The sequence below is a fragment of the Haemaphysalis longicornis genome, unplaced genomic scaffold, assembly GCF_048455015.1.
Source record: "Haemaphysalis longicornis isolate Haplotype H1 unplaced genomic scaffold, Haemaphysalis longicornis Haplotype H1 scaffold_5, whole genome shotgun sequence".
Lineage (NCBI taxonomy): Eukaryota > Metazoa > Arthropoda > Arachnida > Ixodida > Ixodidae > Haemaphysalis > Haemaphysalis longicornis.
The window spans coordinates 77,812,024-77,833,004 of NW_027526385.1; the positions used below are offsets into that span (position 1 = coordinate 77,812,024).

The window sequence follows — 20,981 nt, forward strand, 5'->3', positions numbered from 1 at the left end:
CGCCCAAACAGACAGTTCGTCACCTTGATATCGACATGGAACGGGCAGCTACAGGAAGTTTCGCGGAATATTGTTTCTTACCGTATACACAAGGGAAGAATCTGGCGCTAGCGTCTAAGCGGCTCACATCAAGGTTGTCTGTGTCGTCATGGGCCACCATTATACCACGCGTTCGCCTTAGTGTCATCATTGGCTTGGATTGAAACGTTTTTGAGGCCGTAAATTCAAATACAATGCCACAAAAAATCAAAGATTGCGAAATATCTTAATTATAAAATGAAGCACGCTGTTTTAACGCTAAAGAAATGAATAAAGTGTGATTTTTTACTGAGAGTCGACTGGAATGGTTATGGCAACTGTTCGGCAGACCAAGATGGTAGTTAACAATAATGCCAAATTTCGGTAGTGACTCTATAAAGACTTGTTTTTCCATCATTTCAACTAATAAATTGTTTGAAATGCTCAGGGGAGTTTATGTGCGTACCTACGAAAGCGAGAACCTCGCCTTCGCGGTGTTTTCGTTCATTTTCTGGTAACAAACTGTCTGCTACAACCTTCGCGGCGGTAAATTACCTGCTCATCCCGGGTGCTATTAAAATGTGTACTGCTACTGCAGAAAAGAACCAGGAAGCACTCTCTCCTTACCACGAACTAACGTGTCTACATTGTGGGCTTGTACTTATGTGAATATGTACTGATGTCGCTTGCCGGCACTACGCCCCCCGTTTGCTTAAGCACAGCTATCTTAGCATGATCAAATGGAGCGAGTTTCAAGTTTACAAGTGAGATGAGAGAACACAAGCGAGTTTCGGCCTTTTCGGTCTGATCGGCTTCGTCGTAGACATAGCATTGCATAGTAAAAAAGCAAACCCGACAAGACGCTGTAGCGAACGGGAAGGCCGACCTGAGCCGAGCTCCGGCGCCTCCGACATACGTGTGGTACCGTGGTGTGAAGCGAGCGGCCGGCCGCTGTTGCAGCCGCGAAGAAGCCCAGAAGCCGCAGGCTAACGTAACTGTTTACTTCATAGCGAGAGGTGAGCCGAAGCCCAAAAACAACGCCAGGACGGGTGAGGTAACAGTACAGGACTCGAGCAGAGTGACAGCAATGATTCACTGCTCAAACAGGAATGAAAATACAGCGCTTAGGCGGGGCCTATTTATACCCAAAAGCACCAATGGTGAGAACAGCGTTCCTTTTAGATTGTGCACACGCCACGAACGTCACAGACACACACAACGCTCTTTCCAGAGTTCGTGAGCAGTTGGTAGAAGCGGCGCACGCTGAATCCCAGAGAGGGGAGAGAGGGAGACTTCGCTGCGGACGCGGGGCCTCTGTGTCCTCGGGACGCGTTGAGACGTGCCTCGCCGGGAAGTGCGAAGATTGAAACGCGCCGAAAGCGAGACGTCTGATCCAGGCTTGCCAAAACGTGAAAACCTGAGTCACCGACACAATGGGGCTTGTTGCGTCAGCACGCCACGGAGGCTCCGCCGCACAGCCGATGAGTGTTGCAGGAAAGCACGGTGGCGGGCCGAATCATAACAACGCTTAAGAACCCGATAGACATGCCAAGCTATCAGCTGTGGTCTTCCCTTTAGTCCATAAACATGCACCCTAAGGCGACATATATTCCCAGGTGGACTTTCCTCTCTAGTATACTTGTTTCGCGGGGCACGTGGGGCAGATAAGGCACAAACTCGGTCGCGATTTCTTCTTTCTTTCTTGTCTTTATTGCATTATGGGTAACTTAGAGGCAGGCTGTTCAAGGGCACGGCTTTACGATGCAGGCGGGAGCGCCACCTCGTAGAATTTTTCATATTTCGTGGGGTTTCTTTATAAGTGAGAATAAATGAGTACGCAATTACATCGTCGCTGAAAATACCGCAGCTAGATTCCTCTCCTGGGTACCTACAAGTGCCTCATTGTCACTATAATGATTGGGACAGTACTTCTCGAGTTAGATAATTATTTACAAAATAATTAATCAATTACCATTAACAAAAATTACTGGGCGCTACTACACTCTACTGGAAACATCGTGCACTAAGTTTCCCTGGAATAACGCCAATGCTCGTTTTAAAAATCTCGGTGTGTGATAGCTGGGACATCCTGTATATTTGTAATAGTTCACAGTAGAATTGTAACGCTACAAAATCTCCGTCTGTTGTCAATTCATGGGCTACTGCGAGAGGTAAAATGCAACCCCCGTTTTTCTGGCAGGACAAAACTCTTTTACAATCAAAGTCTCATTAAGTAATCACACAGGCGTAGTCACTACGACTACCAAGTGTCGAGAAAAGGGCTCTGTCCATCCCACTCAATGTGGACGAGCAGCATTTGACGAAAGACACCATTGGCCATTCGCTCATCCTTAGCATGACCATCATCCGCATCTGCTATACCGCGGCTAAGATTGGAACGCCGCTTGGCCAACGCCGCGTTTTCTGTCTCCGCCAATATGACTCGCGGCGTGAACGAACAACCAGCCGTCTCGAGGGCCAGGCTCCATGCACTTACACTGCCCCAGTCTTCACTGACTTGAATGACCCTGGAGTCGTATATGGGAGAGTGGATGATGGCGAAACCCGAGAAGTTGGCCATGCTCAGGCGGGCGCCGAAGCTGGAAGCGCGAAGCGCATCGTGCAGCCCAGTCTTCATACTTCTAACGTTGAACAAGGCGGCCCTGCAAAGTTGGGGGTAGGGGTTAGCTTCGAGTGCGACGTCCGGGGGCCTCGAGAGCCCCGCAATTTTAACACTAAAGTGTTGTGTTCCCGGATACATCAAGATATTGATGACGTCAAATCCGTCACGGAAATGACGCCAGCACAACGAACACAAGAGAAACTCCAGAAAAAAAAAAAAAAACACCATCTCCCCGCGAGGGGGACTCGAGTAAATGCGTCGCATAGGGGGTGGGTGTATTGCGTTAACGTTTAGTGTTTGGGGAGTTGGTGGTGGTGAATGCGTTGTATCAGCAGCTTCTTGACGTAGTTTGAATGAGTCAGGGATATAAGGCGCGTTCGTACCCTTTGATTCTGTGTCGGTTTTGTGGCGCAGTGGGAAGAGCACCATGTACTTCGCGTTCCGCCCACAGGTAGTGAATGCGTTGTATCAGCAGCTTCTTGACGTAGTTTGAATGAGTCAAGGATATAAGGCGCGTTCGTATCCTTTGATTCTATGTCGGCTTTGTGGAGCAGTGGGAAGAGCACCATGTACCTTGCGTTCCTCCCGCAGGGTCGTGGGATCGAAACCAGGCGCCGGTAAGTATATTTTTTTTATATAGTGTAGGGGAGGGGTGCGGACCTGTTGTTGAGAGCGAGGAGGGTAGCGTGACGCGGGAGAGGAGGAGTGGGGGAGAGGGCGCGCCTGCGCGCTGAGCTGTTGCGGACGGACGGCGACGCTACATGTGAGTTAAAGAAATGCTCTGCATTTAAAAAACTGTGGTTGATTCCTCTGTTATAGGAATCATTAAAACATGCAAGTGAAATATGCAGCGAAATCTGCAGCTGAGCGTGATCTGCTGGTCGGCAGCTGTCTCGTGGGTGTGCTTGGCGAGCGACGTCCTGCTGGCGGGTCGCTTCGGCAAAGTGTACTGGCGTCATTTGCGTGACGGATATGACGTTAGCGAAATATTGGGGTATCGCGGCATAAAATACTTTCCTGTTAAAATATAAAACACGCAAACGAACAACCCTAAGCATAACGTACTTTTTAGTACTAAAGGTTGCTTCCTCGCAAGAAGACCCTGTGTGCAGCGATGCACTCTTTACAGGCCGCTTGCTCCGTTATACTGGCGTCACTTCCGTGATGGATATGACGTCAGCAAAATCTTCGTGTATCCGGGAATAACACACTTTCGTGTTAAAAAGTTTCACTGACGCGAATGGTGCTGCCGCATTGAAGAGGTGAAGCGAAATAGTGCATCATGATTCTAACAAGCGCCGACCGTTGGCGTAAACTGCGTCGTAGCGACGCTGATGGGCAAATGGCGCGAACGCCGACTGAGGGTGCGTTCCAATTTACCGTTTAGACAGCTTCGTTGCCGTCTTCGCGGAGAGTACGCCATGTTAAGCCCCGTTCCAATTCGAACAAACCAGTCAACGAAGACTGCTTCGAAGAGACAGCATCGAAGTCAGCAACGATGCAGGCTACCTTCCTGTCTAAACTTATAAGTGACGCCAGCGCCAGCTTTTTGTGTAATAATGTTAAAACAAAAGCCCTTGTTCTTTTATTTAAATATTTAGTATAATTTACTAGTGATGAAAACGACTTTGTTTAATTTTTAAATTACGTAACGTTTGTAATAACAACGCTAATATTACTTACAAAACTTGCGGCTTGCGCAACTCAACATGTCTGCTACGACGCTGTCGTCTGCGCTGGTGTTGCGTTTGCGACCGCGACGCGGTTCCAATTTTGTTCCTTTAGACGTCTAGTTAGACTGCTTCGTAGACTGTCTACCAAGCTGTCCGCGAATTGGAACGCAGCCTGAATTGATGCGAAGGGAAGAACTTGCGGGCAGCGGAACGCGTTCGCGCGTGCACGGTTCAAGCTACAAATTCTAACTCTCGCGTTCCATAAGCTGAGCTCCAATGCAGTCGTCTGCCGTATACGCCACGGAGCAGGACCGAAGTGGTGGCGCCTGTCCTGAAGCTACCCGCTAGCAGGACGTCGCTCCAGATTTCGCTCCACATTTCACTTTCGTGCTTTACCGATTCCCATGAAAGATGAATCAACCACAGCTTTTTTTCATCCAGCACGGCGCTTCGTTGACGTGACACAACGGCGCCGGGCAACACAACTGCGGCGGCGCCTACAGCACCGTGAGAATTCCGCAAAGGAAACAGAATCGCGGCACTCGCCTGGCACAAGCGTCGTCTGCGCGTTATCTACTGGCCTAGTTTCATATCCTAGATGACATTTGAGAGAGAAAGAGGGCACCGACCAAGTAACGAAAAAGAAAAACTCAAAAGACGTTTCGGCTCTGGCACGGGAGTCTTGTTCACAATAGCGAAACGTCTTTTAAGTCATTGTGAACAAGGCTCCCGTGCGGGAGCCGGAACGTCTTTTAAGTTTTTCTTTTTCATTACTTGGTCGGTGCCCTCTTTCTCTCTCAAATGTACCCTTCCGACAAGACGGGCTTTCGTCAAACGCTTGACTTTATCCTAGATGACATTCACATGCAGGAGAGCGTAGGGGTACCTTAACTACAGTTTACTAGTAGAAGTTTTTCAGTAGCCCGACGGCGGCCTCTCGCATTGTAACGCCAGTGCTGAGCACGAGAACGCGAGTTCGGTTCTTGGCCGCAGCGGCCGCTTTTCTGATGGAAGCGAAAAAGCAAAAAAACGCCCGTGTGTACGAGATTCCGGCGCACGTTAAGGATCCCCTGGTGGTCAACCGCTCACAAAACAAAACCGGTCTAGAGGCGGCGCTGCTGCCCCCGGCCACTGAACAGCCGCCGTTTCCCTGCACAAGTTCCTGCAGCCTGCGCGCGGCAAGATTTGCGCTGATTGCTGCGGTGTTTTGCTCTTGGTAGCTTTAAAAAGCAGGCTGTGCAGATTTTAACCTTCTACTACTAGACATAAAATTACCGACACCCCCCCCCCACGGTAATTTTGCATTTTCTGATGCGTGTTCTGAAAATGGCCTTGATTTACAGTAGACTCTCGATAAACGGAACTTCTAGGGACCGAAAAAAATAGTTCCGTTTAACAGGTGTTCCGTTTACTGAGATTGATGTCTGAAAGTGCAAATTTATCTGCGTACCAAAAAAAATAGTTCCGTTTAAAGGAGTTCCGTTTACTGAGATAGATGTCTGAAAGTGCAAATTTATCTGCGTACCAAAAAAATTAGTTCCCTTTAACAGGAGCTCTGTTTACTGAGATAGATGTCTGAAAGTGTAAATTTATGTGCGTACCCAGTCTTAATACTATTTCATAGAACTCTAAGCACTATAGAAGGTGAATGTAGATGATAGTTTTTGAGGAAGCAAGAAAACTACATGAGGTTTAGACACAGCATTGCCAAAGTTGATTTGGCAACAATGACTCGCTGTGTACTACAAAATGCGTCAATTATTTTTGTTCGAGTCCTTGCAACTGCATCTTCACGGAGGCTAGAGGCCTCAACTTCGCGAGTGCTTACGAGCCACCGAATTTAGAAGACGGCAAAGCGGTAATGAAGCGCGAATAGCACCACGATGGCACGAACGATGCGGCAGGACCTGAGCCCTGTAACCTCGGCGTCTTGAATCGAGACCGAACGATTGGAACAAGAACTACGATGTTGTATTTGTTGCGCTAGCACGGCTGAACACTAAGGAGAAGAAGCTTACGAAGCCAACGAGCAAAAAAAAAAATCATGGAGGAAGAAAAAAAGAAAATCAAGAACGAAACAGCCCGAACCGCAAAAAGCTGATTCTCATGCCAATGGTTTCACAAGAAGTTCTATTTCTGGTTCCGTTTACGCGGTGATGCGGAAATTTTAGTTCCGATTACCGAGTGTTTTTTTTTACCTTATCTGAATACAAAACCAACTTACTGGCTACTGTTCCGTTTAAGCGGCAATTTCGTTTAAGCGATTTCTGTTTATCGAGATTCTACTGGACTTGTGAGCAAAATTTTCGTTTAGTTGACTGAACTTCTATTCTTGACTGAAAGAGGTCAGAAGAGGTGCGAAAAATAGAATTTTGGGGGAATAGCGCTATCAAAAAAGTCTTGGGGCCAAGACAAACACGTAGCAAGTCAACGCCTTCCTGGAACATTTATTCACTGTGTTTATCTCGCTGGGATAACCAATTTTCACTAAAAAATTGTGTTTGTTCCGTGTGTCGTTTTTTGTTCGGCGAGTCCAGAGCATAAACCCCGGGCTGATCCCTAATTATAACAATCGGGAGGGGAGGGTGGTTCACCATAGCGGCGCGAGCCAGCGCTCTCCGAAAGTATGCGGTGAGGGAGGGGAGGGGGCAGTATGCTGTGCCCCCACGATGCGCTCGACGGCACGACGCTGGGGCGAAAACGTAGGGGGGGGGGGGGGGGGTGCGCGTGACTATGATGTGCGTTCGCTTAAGACGCAGTTCGCGGTCCCTTTCTGAGACGCACTCCGCGCCGCCGCCACGGAGGCTCACCATAGCGGCCGTCGAGAGAACCCACGAGTGAGTGCTGCCTCATCGCATTGCTGCTGCGCCCAAATATCGCATTAGGAAGTACTATCGTAATCGTATCGTGATTGTTAGTGGTATAAAAATGCGGGTTTTCTTTTGCTGGTCGTGAAAAACAGCCCCATACCGAAGTCGCCTATGTTCGTTGTCGAGGCTACTCCTCTGCTGCGTCTACTCCATGCTCTGCATGGGACCTCAAAGCAACAATGCAAGCAAAATAAACCTTGTCCTTCTTTTTAAGAGGACAAGGTTGTAGGGTTGAAAGTAGTAGCCTTTTTAGAAAGTTGTCCTTTTCAAGGACAAGGTTGAAAGCAGTAGCGTTTGGTAACTCGCTCTATGCCATTCCGGCCCCGCAGGACGTTTTCACCAAGAAAGATACCGATTATTGAATTTACTCCACCCAACCTCTGGGGGGGACGCGATGTAGAAGAAAACTGTGGTTGACTCCTCTGCAATGGGAATCGGTAAAGCACGAAAGGGAAGTGTGCAGCAAAATCTGCAGCGAAAGGAGCCCGATTTGCGGGGTGGCAGCTGTCTTGTCGGTGTGCTTGGCGAGCGAAGCCCTGCTAGCGGGTCCCGTCAGGAAAAGTGAGACCACTTGGTCCTCCTGCGTTGCGTGTACGGCTGCGTTGCGACGAGCTCTGCTTGCGCGACGCGAAAGGCAGAATTCGTAGCCTGAACCGCGAACGCGTTCCGCTTCCCGCTGGCGTTTCTCTTTGCATAATGAGTCTCCTCGATTTACCAGTCCTGTGCAGTCCGCGGGCAGTCCGAGGACTGCGTTCGGACCGGGAGTCCCATACATGGGGAAATCGAGCGCCGGATCGCGTCTCGGGCAGTCCGCGGACGATCCGGGACTGATAATCGAGGAGGCCCAATATCAGTCGGCGTTCGCGCCATCCGCCCGTCGGCGTCGCTACGACGCAGCTTACGCCAACTGTCGGCGCTTGTTAGCATCATGATGCACTACTTCGCTTCACCTCTCCTAGACGGCAGAACCAGCCGCGTTCCTCCTGTGTTCATTGTCCTGGCGTCATTTACGTGACGGATATGACGTCATCGAAATGTTTGTGTGTCCGGGAATACAACACTTTCGTGTTAAAACAGATTTATCAGTGCTGCAGAGGAGTACTGACACGAAATTTCAAAGCTCGGATAATTATGTACAAAGCTTCCTTTGTAAAGACGCCACCTCAGAAGTTAAAACAGTAACTGTTCAGTAGAACATTTTTGAAAACAAAATATAATCCTTGCGCGCACGAGGAGGCTCATCCGCGCCATCGAGCCAGTTCATGACGTCATCTGCGCTTCGACCCAAACGGCCGACGTCAGGGCTCCCGTGACGTATCGAGGCGGCCGCGGTGCTGTTGGCGCGCGCTTTTTCGCCTTGTGCACACGTCACAGTTTGTGGAACTAACGTCACGTGCGACTACGGCCGGTCGGGCTGGTCTGGCGCGCACGCACACCCATACCGGAATCTGCTGGCGTGCAACGAGAATAGTGGGGCCACGGTGCGCCTTCCCGCCATGTCGGCTGCCTCGGTGTCCGCTTCTCCGAAACCGAGACTGACACGAATAAACGGAGCTGTAAGTAATTATTTTTGCTGCGTTCAACAATCTAACGTTTTATTCTATTATTAGTGAGCTTGTCGTAGTACCCATAGCAGCAAAGAAAAAAAAACGTGACACAAAAATTTCGCGTCAGTACTCCTTTATCTTCATGTTAGCAATCAAGAGGCGCTGTAAAACAAGATTCGAGACGCCAGTAAATCTCAGACCCGATTTTTAGCAGTGTCTTTCGTCGACGGCGGCCAATCGCGTAAACATGTCCCTGTGACGTCATGAGGGCTGGGCAAGAAAGTGCCTGGTGAACGGCAACAATTTATTTTCGCGACTATCTAGCCTAACTGTTTCAAGTTGATATTAAGATCGACGTCACCGCTACGGGGACAAAGCCATCTTTCGAATAAACCAACCTCGCATTTTCGGTCATGGTTCCTCTGAACTACAAAGTTAGAGTTTGTTTTTGCACTTACGCTCAATCTTATCGAACTGGTTTGCAAACCGTTCAGGCTTGCAAACCGGTTCACCAACCGGTTCGGTGTGTAATTATTCGAACTGGAACTGGACCGGAGTGAAATCACTTCACCCGAAATCGCTGCCTTTCTCTTTTTTTTTGCCGACACTGCTGCTAACGCCCGCGCCGCCGCACCTGCTGGACGTCACATTTCGCCGTTCGTCGATGGGGCGCGCCGAAGCGAATTGCTGGAAATGATGCCCTTCGACGGCCTCGCGGGGGCGTGGTTATTATGCTTCCCCTCTGACAGATAAAACGCAGGGAGACTTCCGTGATTAACCCTGTAATGCCCAACGACTGAAAACAATAGATAAAAATTCTAATCCTTTGTTATATTGTAGTTTGTGACTGAAACAAAAAAAAAACGCCAAGAGAAATTTTTTTTCTCCCAGGGTTTCAAAATTACATAGTGTATCATAAACGCCTAAAGAGAACGCATATATATATATATAATATATATATATATATATATATATATATATATATATATATATATATATATATATATATATATATATATATATATATATATAGCGTATGAATGAAGTACGATGGGGCCGGTAAAAAATATGAGAAGACTAAAGGGTAACGAACGAAAATGTCGTTCGTTACCCTTTAGTCTTCTCTTTCACTGTGTATATATATATATATATATATATATATATATATATATATATATATATATATATATATATATAACTACATAGATAACGTAGGTATATAAATGTAGCATATACCAATTTACATGTAGGTATATATGAAAATAAAATGGGTATATAATGTATCATACACCCTGTAAAAAAGGTGTATCATACACCCATTGAATGTAGGTGCAGACCCACCGGAAGCGCTTACGACGGAGGAATCCATCTTGCAAACTGCATTTGGGACTCAATGCGGGGAGTTATCGAGCTATAGATTTTTGAAAAACGCTTAAGAGGTATCAGAAGTGATACTAGTGGGCCTTTCTCGGAGGTCGAAAGGCCCAGGAGCGAGTAGAAAAATCCGAAAGATGGCGTATGTTACATGATTCATTGGGCGCATTACAGGGTTAACTAAGGTGAGCTTTTTCTTCGTTTCGCGGTCGCCTCCGGTGGTGTAGGCGAGTGGCGAGGCAAAGCGCACTCACATGAGTCTCATGTACGTGGTCCCCCACATGCCGACGAACCAGCGCGCGTGCGGGTGTCTTCGCATCGCTATCGCAACCCTGTTGGGCTGCTTGATGTCATAGTCCGCCCACGTCTCCTGGTGGTCGTCGTAGTACGTTACGGCGAACTTGCCGGGGGCTGCAGACGGAAGAGAGCGAAAGATGCGTCGCTTCATCTTCGGCAGGTGCACGCTGCACAAGTGCCGGTGATACCCAATCAACTCTTTTGAACGCGGGCATTGCGTGGACAAGTCAGAAAAGATCGTTTCCCGCGACTGGGCAGTTGTGCTCTCACTCTCGGTGATTACGGAAAGAACTTCCAATTACTCTTGCTTGCGCGCTGGGGTAACACGTGAGAGAGTTTTGGCTGGCCGTTTTCGACGGTCCGCTCCGGTACCGGCGGCCCGCTCAGTGCAACCGGAGCAATTGCCAATTCGCGGCCAGGCGCGCCACGCATGCGCAGTGTCAGCTAAAACTCGCCATGGGCGAGTTTTAGCTGACCGTTTTTCACGATCCGCTCCGCTGCGATAGCAAGTGGGAGCGATTAGCGAGCTTTAGCTGACCGTTTTTCACAGTCCGCTCCGCTGCGATAGCAAGTGGGAGCGATTAGCAAGCTTTAGCTGACCGTTTGTCACAGTCCGCTCCGCTGCGATAGCAACTGGGAGCGATTAGCAAGCTTTAGCTGACCGTTTTTCACAGTCCGCTCCGCTGCGATAGCAAGTGGGAGCGATTAGCGAGCTTTAGCTGACCGTTTTTCACAGTCCGCTCCGCTGCGATAGCAAGTGGGCGCGCCATTGCGCATACCATGGCGCGCTTGGCCGCGAATTGGCATTGGCTCCGGTTGCACTGAGCGTGCCGCCGATACCGGAGCGGACGGTCGAAAACGCTCAACTAAAACTCTCTCTTGCTAACGCCGACCTTCACGAAAAAGTTTGGCTTCGGATCTTACGCGCCCAGCTGCATTTCGGATATGATGGGAGCCGTAGCCTTATCAACTCTGAAATGCCCTTATCCCCACCAAATTGACACTGGTTGCATATTTAGTTCTGTCGGGATACAGGACGATATGCGCATCAACGCTTTAAGCGCTTGCAGGAGACCCAAGCACTGGCAACTTTGCCCGCGCATCGTCCATTAGTTCCACACTCCGGGCAAATCTGAACTTATGACGGACAGCAAGCATGCTACGGTTTTGCTGTAAAGCATCTTACCACAAATTGTGAAAACACGCGTACAGAAATTTCCTCGAAAGAGCCTGCAATCAATCAGCAAGCGTGAAATTTTTACCACACTGATCACCTTCGACATGCACCTTATTTCGTTATATTTATGTCGCGCATTTTCGTTAAGCTCCACCAGTCTTCAGAAAGCACGCGTAGAACTCTTCCGCGTATCGCGCAACAATAGCCAGCTTCTAGAAGGAGGTCCTGATCACTTCGAAGTTAAGAGTGGCGCTGGATAACCTCACTTGCCTCAAGTGCGTTCGCACAAAAGGAATAGACGAGTAAGATGAAGATGACGCAGCCGGGCCTGTTGCGCAGCTGCGTGATAATTTGAAGGTTTTGGCTTGGCATGCCACCTGAAGCGAATATAATGTTTTCGTTTCCTAGCTTCCATACTCTACGCAATGGCCACATATAACTCCGCAGGTCTAGCTCTGGATAACACCACAAGAGCGGTGCGGCCAGCTGTTCACCCACGCTTAATGGACGGAGGAAACCGGCCGTAATTGCAACAATCACTGAAATAAAAAGTCATTCATTCATTCATTGCTGTCGTACAATTTTCAAATTAACGTTTCATGCGAAAAAGCGGACTTCCTTGGCGTCCTTACTGTGCTTTTCTATGTTCGTGCAACAAGCCCCTAATTCCAAAATGATACGCGACGCATAGTATTTCATAAATTACATAAATACATGCATACACGTTTGTTCCCTCGCGTAAGTATGTATATGTCCTTAACGCGTGTTAAGGACATATTAGTAGAAGTTCAGAAGAAGAAATGGACGTGGACAGGGCATGTAATGTGAAGGCAAGATAAACGTTGGTCATTAAGAGAAGGCAAGCGTGGCAGGCTGCGACAGAATGTTCGGTGGGCAGACGAGCTAAAGAATTTTGCGGGGATAAATTGGTCGCAGTTATCACAAGACCGGAATAATTGGAGGTTAATGGGAGAGGACTCAGCCCTGCAGTACGCGTAGATAGGCTGGTGATGATGATACATACATACATACATGCATACATACATACATATGTACATACATACATACATACATACATACATACATACATACATACATATGTACATACATACATACATACATGCATACATACATACAGCGAATCAGAATGGGAAATAGGGGGCTCGTTGAATAAGACAGAAATAACAAAAACATACATACACGCATACACACATACACAAACACATACATACATACATACATACATACATACATACATACATACATACTTGCATACAGAAACACGAACACGGGGTGTTTTAGGTTACCTTGTAATGTATACGTGCGTTTCCATGAGCCAGCCCCACTAATTATGTCCCTGAATATGTAACTACGTCACTTGGGGTAGCCTTCACCGCTATCACGTCAACGAACACACTTGTAAATAAATTAACTAATCACTTATTACTTGGAATTAAGGGACGTATTATTGTTAATTATAATTGATAATAATGATAGAAGTTATATTTAGCAACGCACGTAACTGCGACATAACTATTTGACAAGAATTCCTTAAATACACATTTTCATGCTAGATTTACAGCTTACCTTTGTATAGAACAATAGAGCAAAGAGCGCCCAGTGCAGAAGAACAGCACAAACGATAAACTGACAATAAAAACTGGCACTGACCAAGAATGTTAAAAATCCAAAGAAAGACATTTCGGCGCCCGTACGGGAGCCGAAACGTCTTTCTTTGGATTTTTAACATTCTTGGTCAGTGGCAGTTTTTATTGTCATGTGTTTTCCTGACCAGACGGGTTTCCGTCCAACCCTATATTTCATAAACGATAAACTGTCGAAAAGGACGAAATTAGTGCGACTGAAGCGCACATATGCAGACAGACCGAGAGAGAGAGAGAGAGAGAGAGAGAGAGAGAGAGAGAGAGAGAGAGAGAGAGAGAGAGAGAGAGAGAGAGAGAGAGAGAGAGAGAGAGAGAGAGAGAGAGAGAGAGAGAGAGAGAGAGAGAGACACTGTTATCGAGTCCTGTGGTTTAGCTGTGCGTGGTGGCCGCCGGTTGAAGTCTGGCGGCGACAGTGGCAGCTCTTGCGACCAGGGGTGTTTGCACGTCCAGGTCCGAGCTGCCCAGCGCACACTCCCATATGTGTTTAAACCCATTGCTTATATATGTTGGCATTCTACATTTCCGTGAATTCCTTCTTCGGAATAGCTGTATACGTCTTATTCCGCGTCTTCGCGGTACGTGAATTACGAAAACCACGTCTGAAAGAAAACGCATATAACCGGTTTTTGCTTCTACCAATTCTTTAATACTTTTTTCTGATTTCCGGAAGAACTGTTTTACATTACACCGCACATGAATATAGAATGCGTCAGTTCCTGCGAGTTTTCCGAAGGAAGCACTCTGAGAAGCCAGCGTGTGCACTCACGTGTTTTACTCTTCTTCACGAAGGTGATCGGTTCGCTGGACGTCTCGGTATACGAGAAGAGACGGATGTAGACGTAGTCCGTGCACTGGTCTGTTTTGTTCCATAGCCCGGGGCTGAGGTACTCGAAGACGCAGATCAGGGTGAAGTTGCCTGAGAAAGAGGGAAGAATCGACATCAGGTCGCAGCACCAGGCGGGCATTTCAAAACAAGTACAGTGACTACAGAAATAGGGAGCCCGACAACACACACACGCACGCACTCACAAACGCACACACGCACGCACGCACACGTACACAGATATATATATATATATATATATATATATATATATATATATATATATATATATATATATATATATATATATATATATATATATATATATATATATATATATATATATATATATATATATATAGAGAGAGAGAGAGAGAGAGAGAGAGAGAGAAAACAAGGTGCCTTTGCCAAAACTGCGTGGACCCTTTGAAGAAGATGTCGTACCGTCAACAATATTTACTGCGATATTCCCGCAGGCGACAGGTGTTTTTCCTTTGCGAGAGCCCGATCTCTAGCGGCCGCAAAATGCTGTCAAATAACTTGGTATTGGCAGCAAATACGTTTTAATTTATATATTTTTATTCCCGGCCGCGGCGACTGCTTTTATGATGGAGACGTAAAGCAAAAGCGCCCGTATGTTATAGATTTCGGCGCACGTTAAATATCCCCAGGTGGTCAAAATTAATTCATAGCCCTCCACTACGGCGCACCTCAATACACCAGCGTTGCGTCGGCGCGTTAAACCCTGCAATCAATCAATCAATCAATCAATTTAGAGATTTCATATCCTAGAAAGCAGTCCTGGTCAGCCGCCGACGGCAAGGGTTTAACGGTTGTTGTCGACGTGCGCATTTGCGTACGAGCGTCGAGCCACAAAGTTGCCAAAAATAATCGTTTAGAAATAGATAACAGTGACACTCATTGTACACCGATTCCCTGTCATCATTATCATCAGCCTATCTACGGCCACTGCAGAACAAATGCCCATAGATCTCCAATTACCCCGGTCCTGTGCCAACTGTGACCAATTTATCCCTGCAAACTTCTTGATCTCAGCTGCCCATCCAACTTTCTGCTGCCCCCTGCTACACTTGCCTTCTCTAGGGATCCACTCCGTCGCCCTTAATGACCAATGGTTATCTTGCCTTCGCATTACATGCCCTGCCCACACCCATTTCTTTAATTTCTACTAATATTATTTCTACTTTAATTTCTACTAATTCGCTTGCGAGATAGAGTACCTAGTACTCCGTACTAGGTACTCTATCTCGCAAGCGAACAAAACATGCCGTAATGAATATATGATTTATGCGCAGGTAACACTCTTGTCGCGCCTAATGACCCCGGTAACCTTGGAAGAGTGACACTGATTTTGCTTACGTTTAGAAAACGTAGTTTAGAAAACGCGTTTAGGAAACGTTCTTATTTCGGATTAAATATGTCAGCATTGTATTTTCCTCATTTTTGTTGAACGAAATAATAAAGACCATTCTGTTAATACTTTTTCGTGTGAGACTCAACATATGTCGTTTACTAAACAATGACATTGCATTTTAGACCAATATTATCAAGCTGATGGCACTTTTTTTTCATTTTTCCAAAGCTTTCGACAAGGCGTGTGCGCAACGTTTTAAGCTCAGCCGACTTAAACTTGACATTACCGTGCTTAAAGGAGCCATGAAGACAAAATACAAGTTGGGTTTATTAGAAAGACTGCTTAGTCTGGATAACAATGATACCAATATCATCGCAATCTTCGACCAAATAACGGAGATATTAAAGAAAACGTGTGAAGCAGTCGCGACCCCCTAGCCAATTTCCCGCAACTTTTCTATGACGTCACGGAACCTTGTTTGTGCGACTGGCGGCCGCCTAACTCACCTGTCGCGACGGCACATGACTGGACGTCTGTAATGGGGCCTCTAGTTCCATTTGGCCGCATCACTTAATTGCTAACGTGCAGTTAACGCACTGAAAATTATGTTTTATTGTTGGCCCGTATGACGTCATTCTTGCTCATAACACGTCACTGTGGCGCAAAATTTGAAAGTTTTTAAATAATTCTTGCTTTGTTTTCGTTAAAAAAACATCTTTTGTGGCTGTAATGGAGCTGAGTGAGATACTGAATCCTAGTTCTTTCAAATCAAACGAAGTTGTATTTTCTCTTCATGGCTCCTTTAGGTGTATCAAGTATTTCCTTCTTAACCGTTCACAATTCGTTATTGCTAACAATTTTATTTTTCTTGTGTGCCCTGTTTCTTCTGGAGTTTAGCAGGGATCGGTTCTTGGTCATGTCCTGTTTTTTATATAGATTAACGACTTTTGGTCTCTCGTATCTTCGAACATGCATTTGTTTAAAATGATTGTGCTATCTTTCACAAAATTAATACTGACAACGACACCTACCATCTTTAGTCCGACCTTGTCAACGTAACTAACTGGTGTCACGAATGGCTCACGGAACTAAATGTTTGAAAATGTAAAGTTATGCGCTAACACGTACCCTGTATACTATTTGAACAACGATTTATCAGAGTCCGTCAATTCTTTTAAGAACCTGGGTGTCTACATTCCAGCTAACCTTAACCTTACGTTCCACATAGACCATACAACTAGAAAAGCTAATCGAATGTTGGGTTGTCTTCGTCGTAACTTTTGAAACTCCCCAACTTCATCGAATTTTTTTGCTTTATAAAACAGCATAATCTTATAAAACGCTGAAACACTAATCAGACACTAATACTACACCAGTGTGGGACCCATGATGCGATAATCTAATTACTGCTATTGCAATGGTTCAAAATAATTCACTCTATATGTATATAGTTATTTTATCGTCGGAAAGGACGAGAAGAAAAAAATCTGTAGTTTGTCGTATTTTTGCGTGTCGTACTGTCGTCTTGTCGTATTTTTGTCGTGCGTGATTCTGCTGTTCTGTCGTGTCTCGTATTCCTGTCCTCATTTTGATGTTCCGTCGGGACGAATTCCTGCCCTGTCATGATCCTGATGGTCATCAGAAGTTGTGCATGGTTTGAATGTTACTGCCCATTGTGAAGAATGGTCGTCCTGTTGTTACTACAGGAATGTTTGTCGTTGAGAAAATTGACTTTGTCGTTACGACAGAAATTTGTGTCCTAACAACAGATGGCTTGGTCCTAAAAACAGGACTTCTGTTGTCAGAACAAAGCTTTTTGTCGCACGACAGGAATTCTTGTTAGGTTCTTGCGGTATTCCTGTTGTGATTTTAGATTGGTAACCGTACTATAATACACTTATAACCGTACAGCGAGCATCGCGTCAATGGAATCCATCTTCGGGCTGCCATTATTACCTACTCGCAGAACCACTTTCCATGTTACGTTGTTTCACAAAATATACCATCATCCCACCCTGCTCAATCGAGTCATTTGCCAACCGCAATACATTTCTCGTCGAATCGATCACGCTCACAAAGTAAGTATCGAACATAGCAACACGCGATATTTTTCCGAGTCAGTAATTCTACGTCACGTGAACGGAACCGTTTCCCGCAGATATTGTGGCCATACGTGATAATCGTGCATTTAACAATCAATTAGCCAATATTGTATAACCAGGATAATTTATATTTTATAACCATACTTGGTGTATTCTAATGTCTTTTTCGCTTTGTTTGGGCAACCGTTCCCCTCTGTAATGCCTCTGGCCCTGAGTGTACGATAAATAAATAAATCCCAGTGAGAGGAAGCGGCTCGTGCCGCCGGCATAAGCTATACAGGGTGATCAAAATTAAGTAGACAGGTTTTATCAAAATTATGTGATTAGATGTACGTAAAGACCGCCTATACAGTGAGGTTATGCGCTCAGGGGGACAAAAAATGATGTGGTAATTATGGATGTCGGCAGCTTAATTGTGGTATGATACAATAAGTTTGTGGTATGATACAATAAGTTTGATGGCGGCCCCACGTATACTATACCGGCTCACTTTTTCAAAGAGGATCTCATAATGCAAAGTACTTAACGCTTTGCTGAAGTCCACGGACATTCCTATGGTAACAAGCTGCGATTAAGAAAGCTTTAAATAGCACTCCGTTTTGTAAGTACAGCATGCTCAGTAGGCCTAGCTTATTTGTTTACAGTTCCGGAAAAATTGGTATGCTTGTCATTTATACAAAGCAGTATTTTAACGACCCCAACTAGAATTTAGTCTTTATGGTCCCTCTAAAGGCAATGTACTTACGGGCGTCCTTGTCAGGCTTCGGGGCTTAGGATGGAAGAAAGGGGGAATTATATGAGTGAAGATAAAAAAATATGAGATGATTGCATATTAGAAAGGAAAAACTCGCAGGTCCTACGCACACGTTCTCCACAAAGTCAAGCCTGCGGAGGGGCGAACCATGCTGTGTATATGTTCTAATCTGTCCGAAGCGAATCTTCTGCTTAATGCATGTACTTGGGTTTACCGATGTTCGTGATTACGTTGGAACTAGCTCTCACAAAAGAGTACACGAGTTGTTTGAGTAGTTCAAAGGTCACTTGTGGGCTCTTTGATCAGGTGGCAGCACACAATATCAAAGCACTCAAGTGGAATGCGAACTCTCATCATCCCGGAAAAAATGATGCACAGTAATAAAAAAATGGCTCCAATCCACGCTGTGAAGGTGATTTGAAAGTAAAGCTCTAAGCGACACCCACAACGCCCATGCGACGCCACTTGAATATACACACGTGGCTCTACAAAGAGCGAAACCAGAGATTCTGCCAGCCGTTACCTCGAATTCGCGGCCGCTGTGTCCAGAACGCAGCAGCATCAGCTACGGCCAGGCTAGAGCGGCGAACGCCGTCGCTGTAGCACGGCCGTGCGTCGGCAAAAAGAAAATGGAGTGGAGCGTGTTTCGAAAGGTGAGAAAGCGGAACCTAGCCATCCCGATGCTCTAGCTCAGGGCTACACCACGGCGCGACACAAGCGCTGACACCAAAACAATTCGGCATGTGAGCTTAGTGATTCCCGTTTATACAAATTTAATCCAGTTAGTTCAGTAAGTTTGAGAACTGTGAGAAAGCTGACGGAAATATTGTAATCACTATTTATCAGAACCAGTTGCTCCTTTTGCCTTTTGCAATACCTGCTGAAACGCAATCTAATTGGTATTCACCTGTTTAGAGAACAAGGTCCCATTTGTGGCTAGCAGTGCGCAAAAGGTAGCGTTTCTCTACCGGCCTGATGTCTCTATGTGGTCTCTATATTTTGTTTTGTCGCCCTGCAAACCAGTCTTTAAACTATCTTTGCCGTAAGACCACTTAATTCCGTCGGGTCCGGGTTACCGTGGAGGTGCTGTCGAACAATTTAATCAAGCCGTGCGAAGGAAGCGCGCAATGGACGCGAAGCTGCGCCAAAACAAGCCCAAAACAACCGTCGCTAAAGCAGACGACAAAGCCGTCCGGCCGAAGCGCCGAAGCTCTCAGCAGGCACCTGCGGGCGGGGAACGTTGGGTAACCATTCGCCGCGCCATCTACACTGTGCTCCGTGAGTTAAAAGCGCCCTCTCCTCCTCAGCCGAGATGGGAGTATTTTGTCCCACACATGACGAAGGAATCGTTGACTGGTAGAGGCAGAAAGCTTTGCTTTAAAAAACCAATTGAAGATCCATTTGTGGATCTCTAAGGGTGCGTCCGTATCTCGCCCCCATCCATCGCCAACTTGAGGCGTGCCCCGATGCGCTCAGATCGGTATTTCTGCCGTAGTTCGCTGCGGCATCGCCTGCCTGTCACTCAATTGTTGCCCACCAGTATCGGCATTTCTTCACAGTACGCCATTCCTCCTTTTTTTGCCTCGCTGCACTGGCTGTAGATGCGATTCCACAACGCGTACGAGCGGTGGCGGGAGTCACAAGCCCGTCGAGGTAAAAACAAGTGGCGAACCGCGCTTCGACTTGTTGACTCCCTGGTGACGTCTCTAACGCTGCGAGGCCAGTGCTCTTCCTTGTCCAATCCAGCTCTCTCCATGGGCTTTTCCACTCCGCCATTCTGTGCTTGTTTATCGCTCGTTCGGGTGACGCGACAATGAACAGAGTGCCGCGAAAATTGACCGAAGCTTCCACGTACTGCTCGCGAAATAAGAAGCGAACTCTCAATTCTGCGCCATCCGCCACTGCGCCACTGCACCCGCCGCGGTGGCGCAATGGCTATGGCATCCTGCTGCCGTGACCAAGAGCGCGAGTACGATCCGGGACGCGGTGGTCGTTTTAAATGCAGAGCATTTCAGTAACTCACGATGTCACCCGCGTTGTCCCGTCGTAGTCCGCACCGTCGTTGTCCGCACCCCTCCCCCTACACTATATAAAAGAAAATACTATCCGGCGCCAGGTTTCAATCCCTCGACCCTGCGGGCGGAAAGCAATGTACATGGCGCTCTACCCACTGCGCCACAAAGCCGACACAGAATGGGAGGCTATGAACGCGCCTTATATCCTTGACTCATTCAAATTACTGCTGACGAGCGCTCTGTCGTCAGCAATTGCCACAAGTGCAACAACACTAACGTAACGCAAACTACTTAACGTCGTGCGCCCCCGGAAATGCCCAGCATTTGATCGTGCCCCTCACGAGGGGGATGTTTCACTGCGTCTTCCTACTGGCCAGTACACTCGTCGCCATCTGTCGGATGTTGTGCGAACCCTTTGCGGCTGATGGCGCGCGATTTGAAACGCCATTTTTTCTTAAGATTTCGCCAAAAATGTCGCCACGTTTGATATCTGCTGTAACACCTAAAAATAAAAGCTTCTAATTTTGTATAATCCCTAAAAATCAGCACTTTTTTCACATGGAGGCGACAAGCGGGAGCGCGCATGTGTCGATATTTTGGCGCATGTTAAGGCCAACTGCACTCAAATTTCACCTCCGACAAATTTACTTCTAAAGTACAGTGCGTACT

The 20,981-nt window shown here is 46.7% G+C and overlaps 1 protein-coding gene across 1 annotated transcript in view; it reads right to left on the reverse strand.

Moving 5' to 3' along the window:
- LOC144139298 (uncharacterized) overlaps window positions 1-20,981 on the reverse strand; it is a 63,950-nt gene that overhangs the window by 32,428 nt on the left and 10,541 nt on the right. The window contains exons 3-5 of the mRNA XM_077671691.1: window positions 14,010-14,159; window positions 10,360-10,516; window positions 2,516-2,681 (exon numbers count right to left, since the gene is read on the reverse strand). Of these exons, the coding sequence (XP_077527817.1) occupies window positions 2,516-2,681; window positions 10,360-10,516; window positions 14,010-14,159 (473 nt within the window). The remainder of the gene's footprint in view (window positions 1-2,515; window positions 2,682-10,359; window positions 10,517-14,009; window positions 14,160-20,981) is intronic.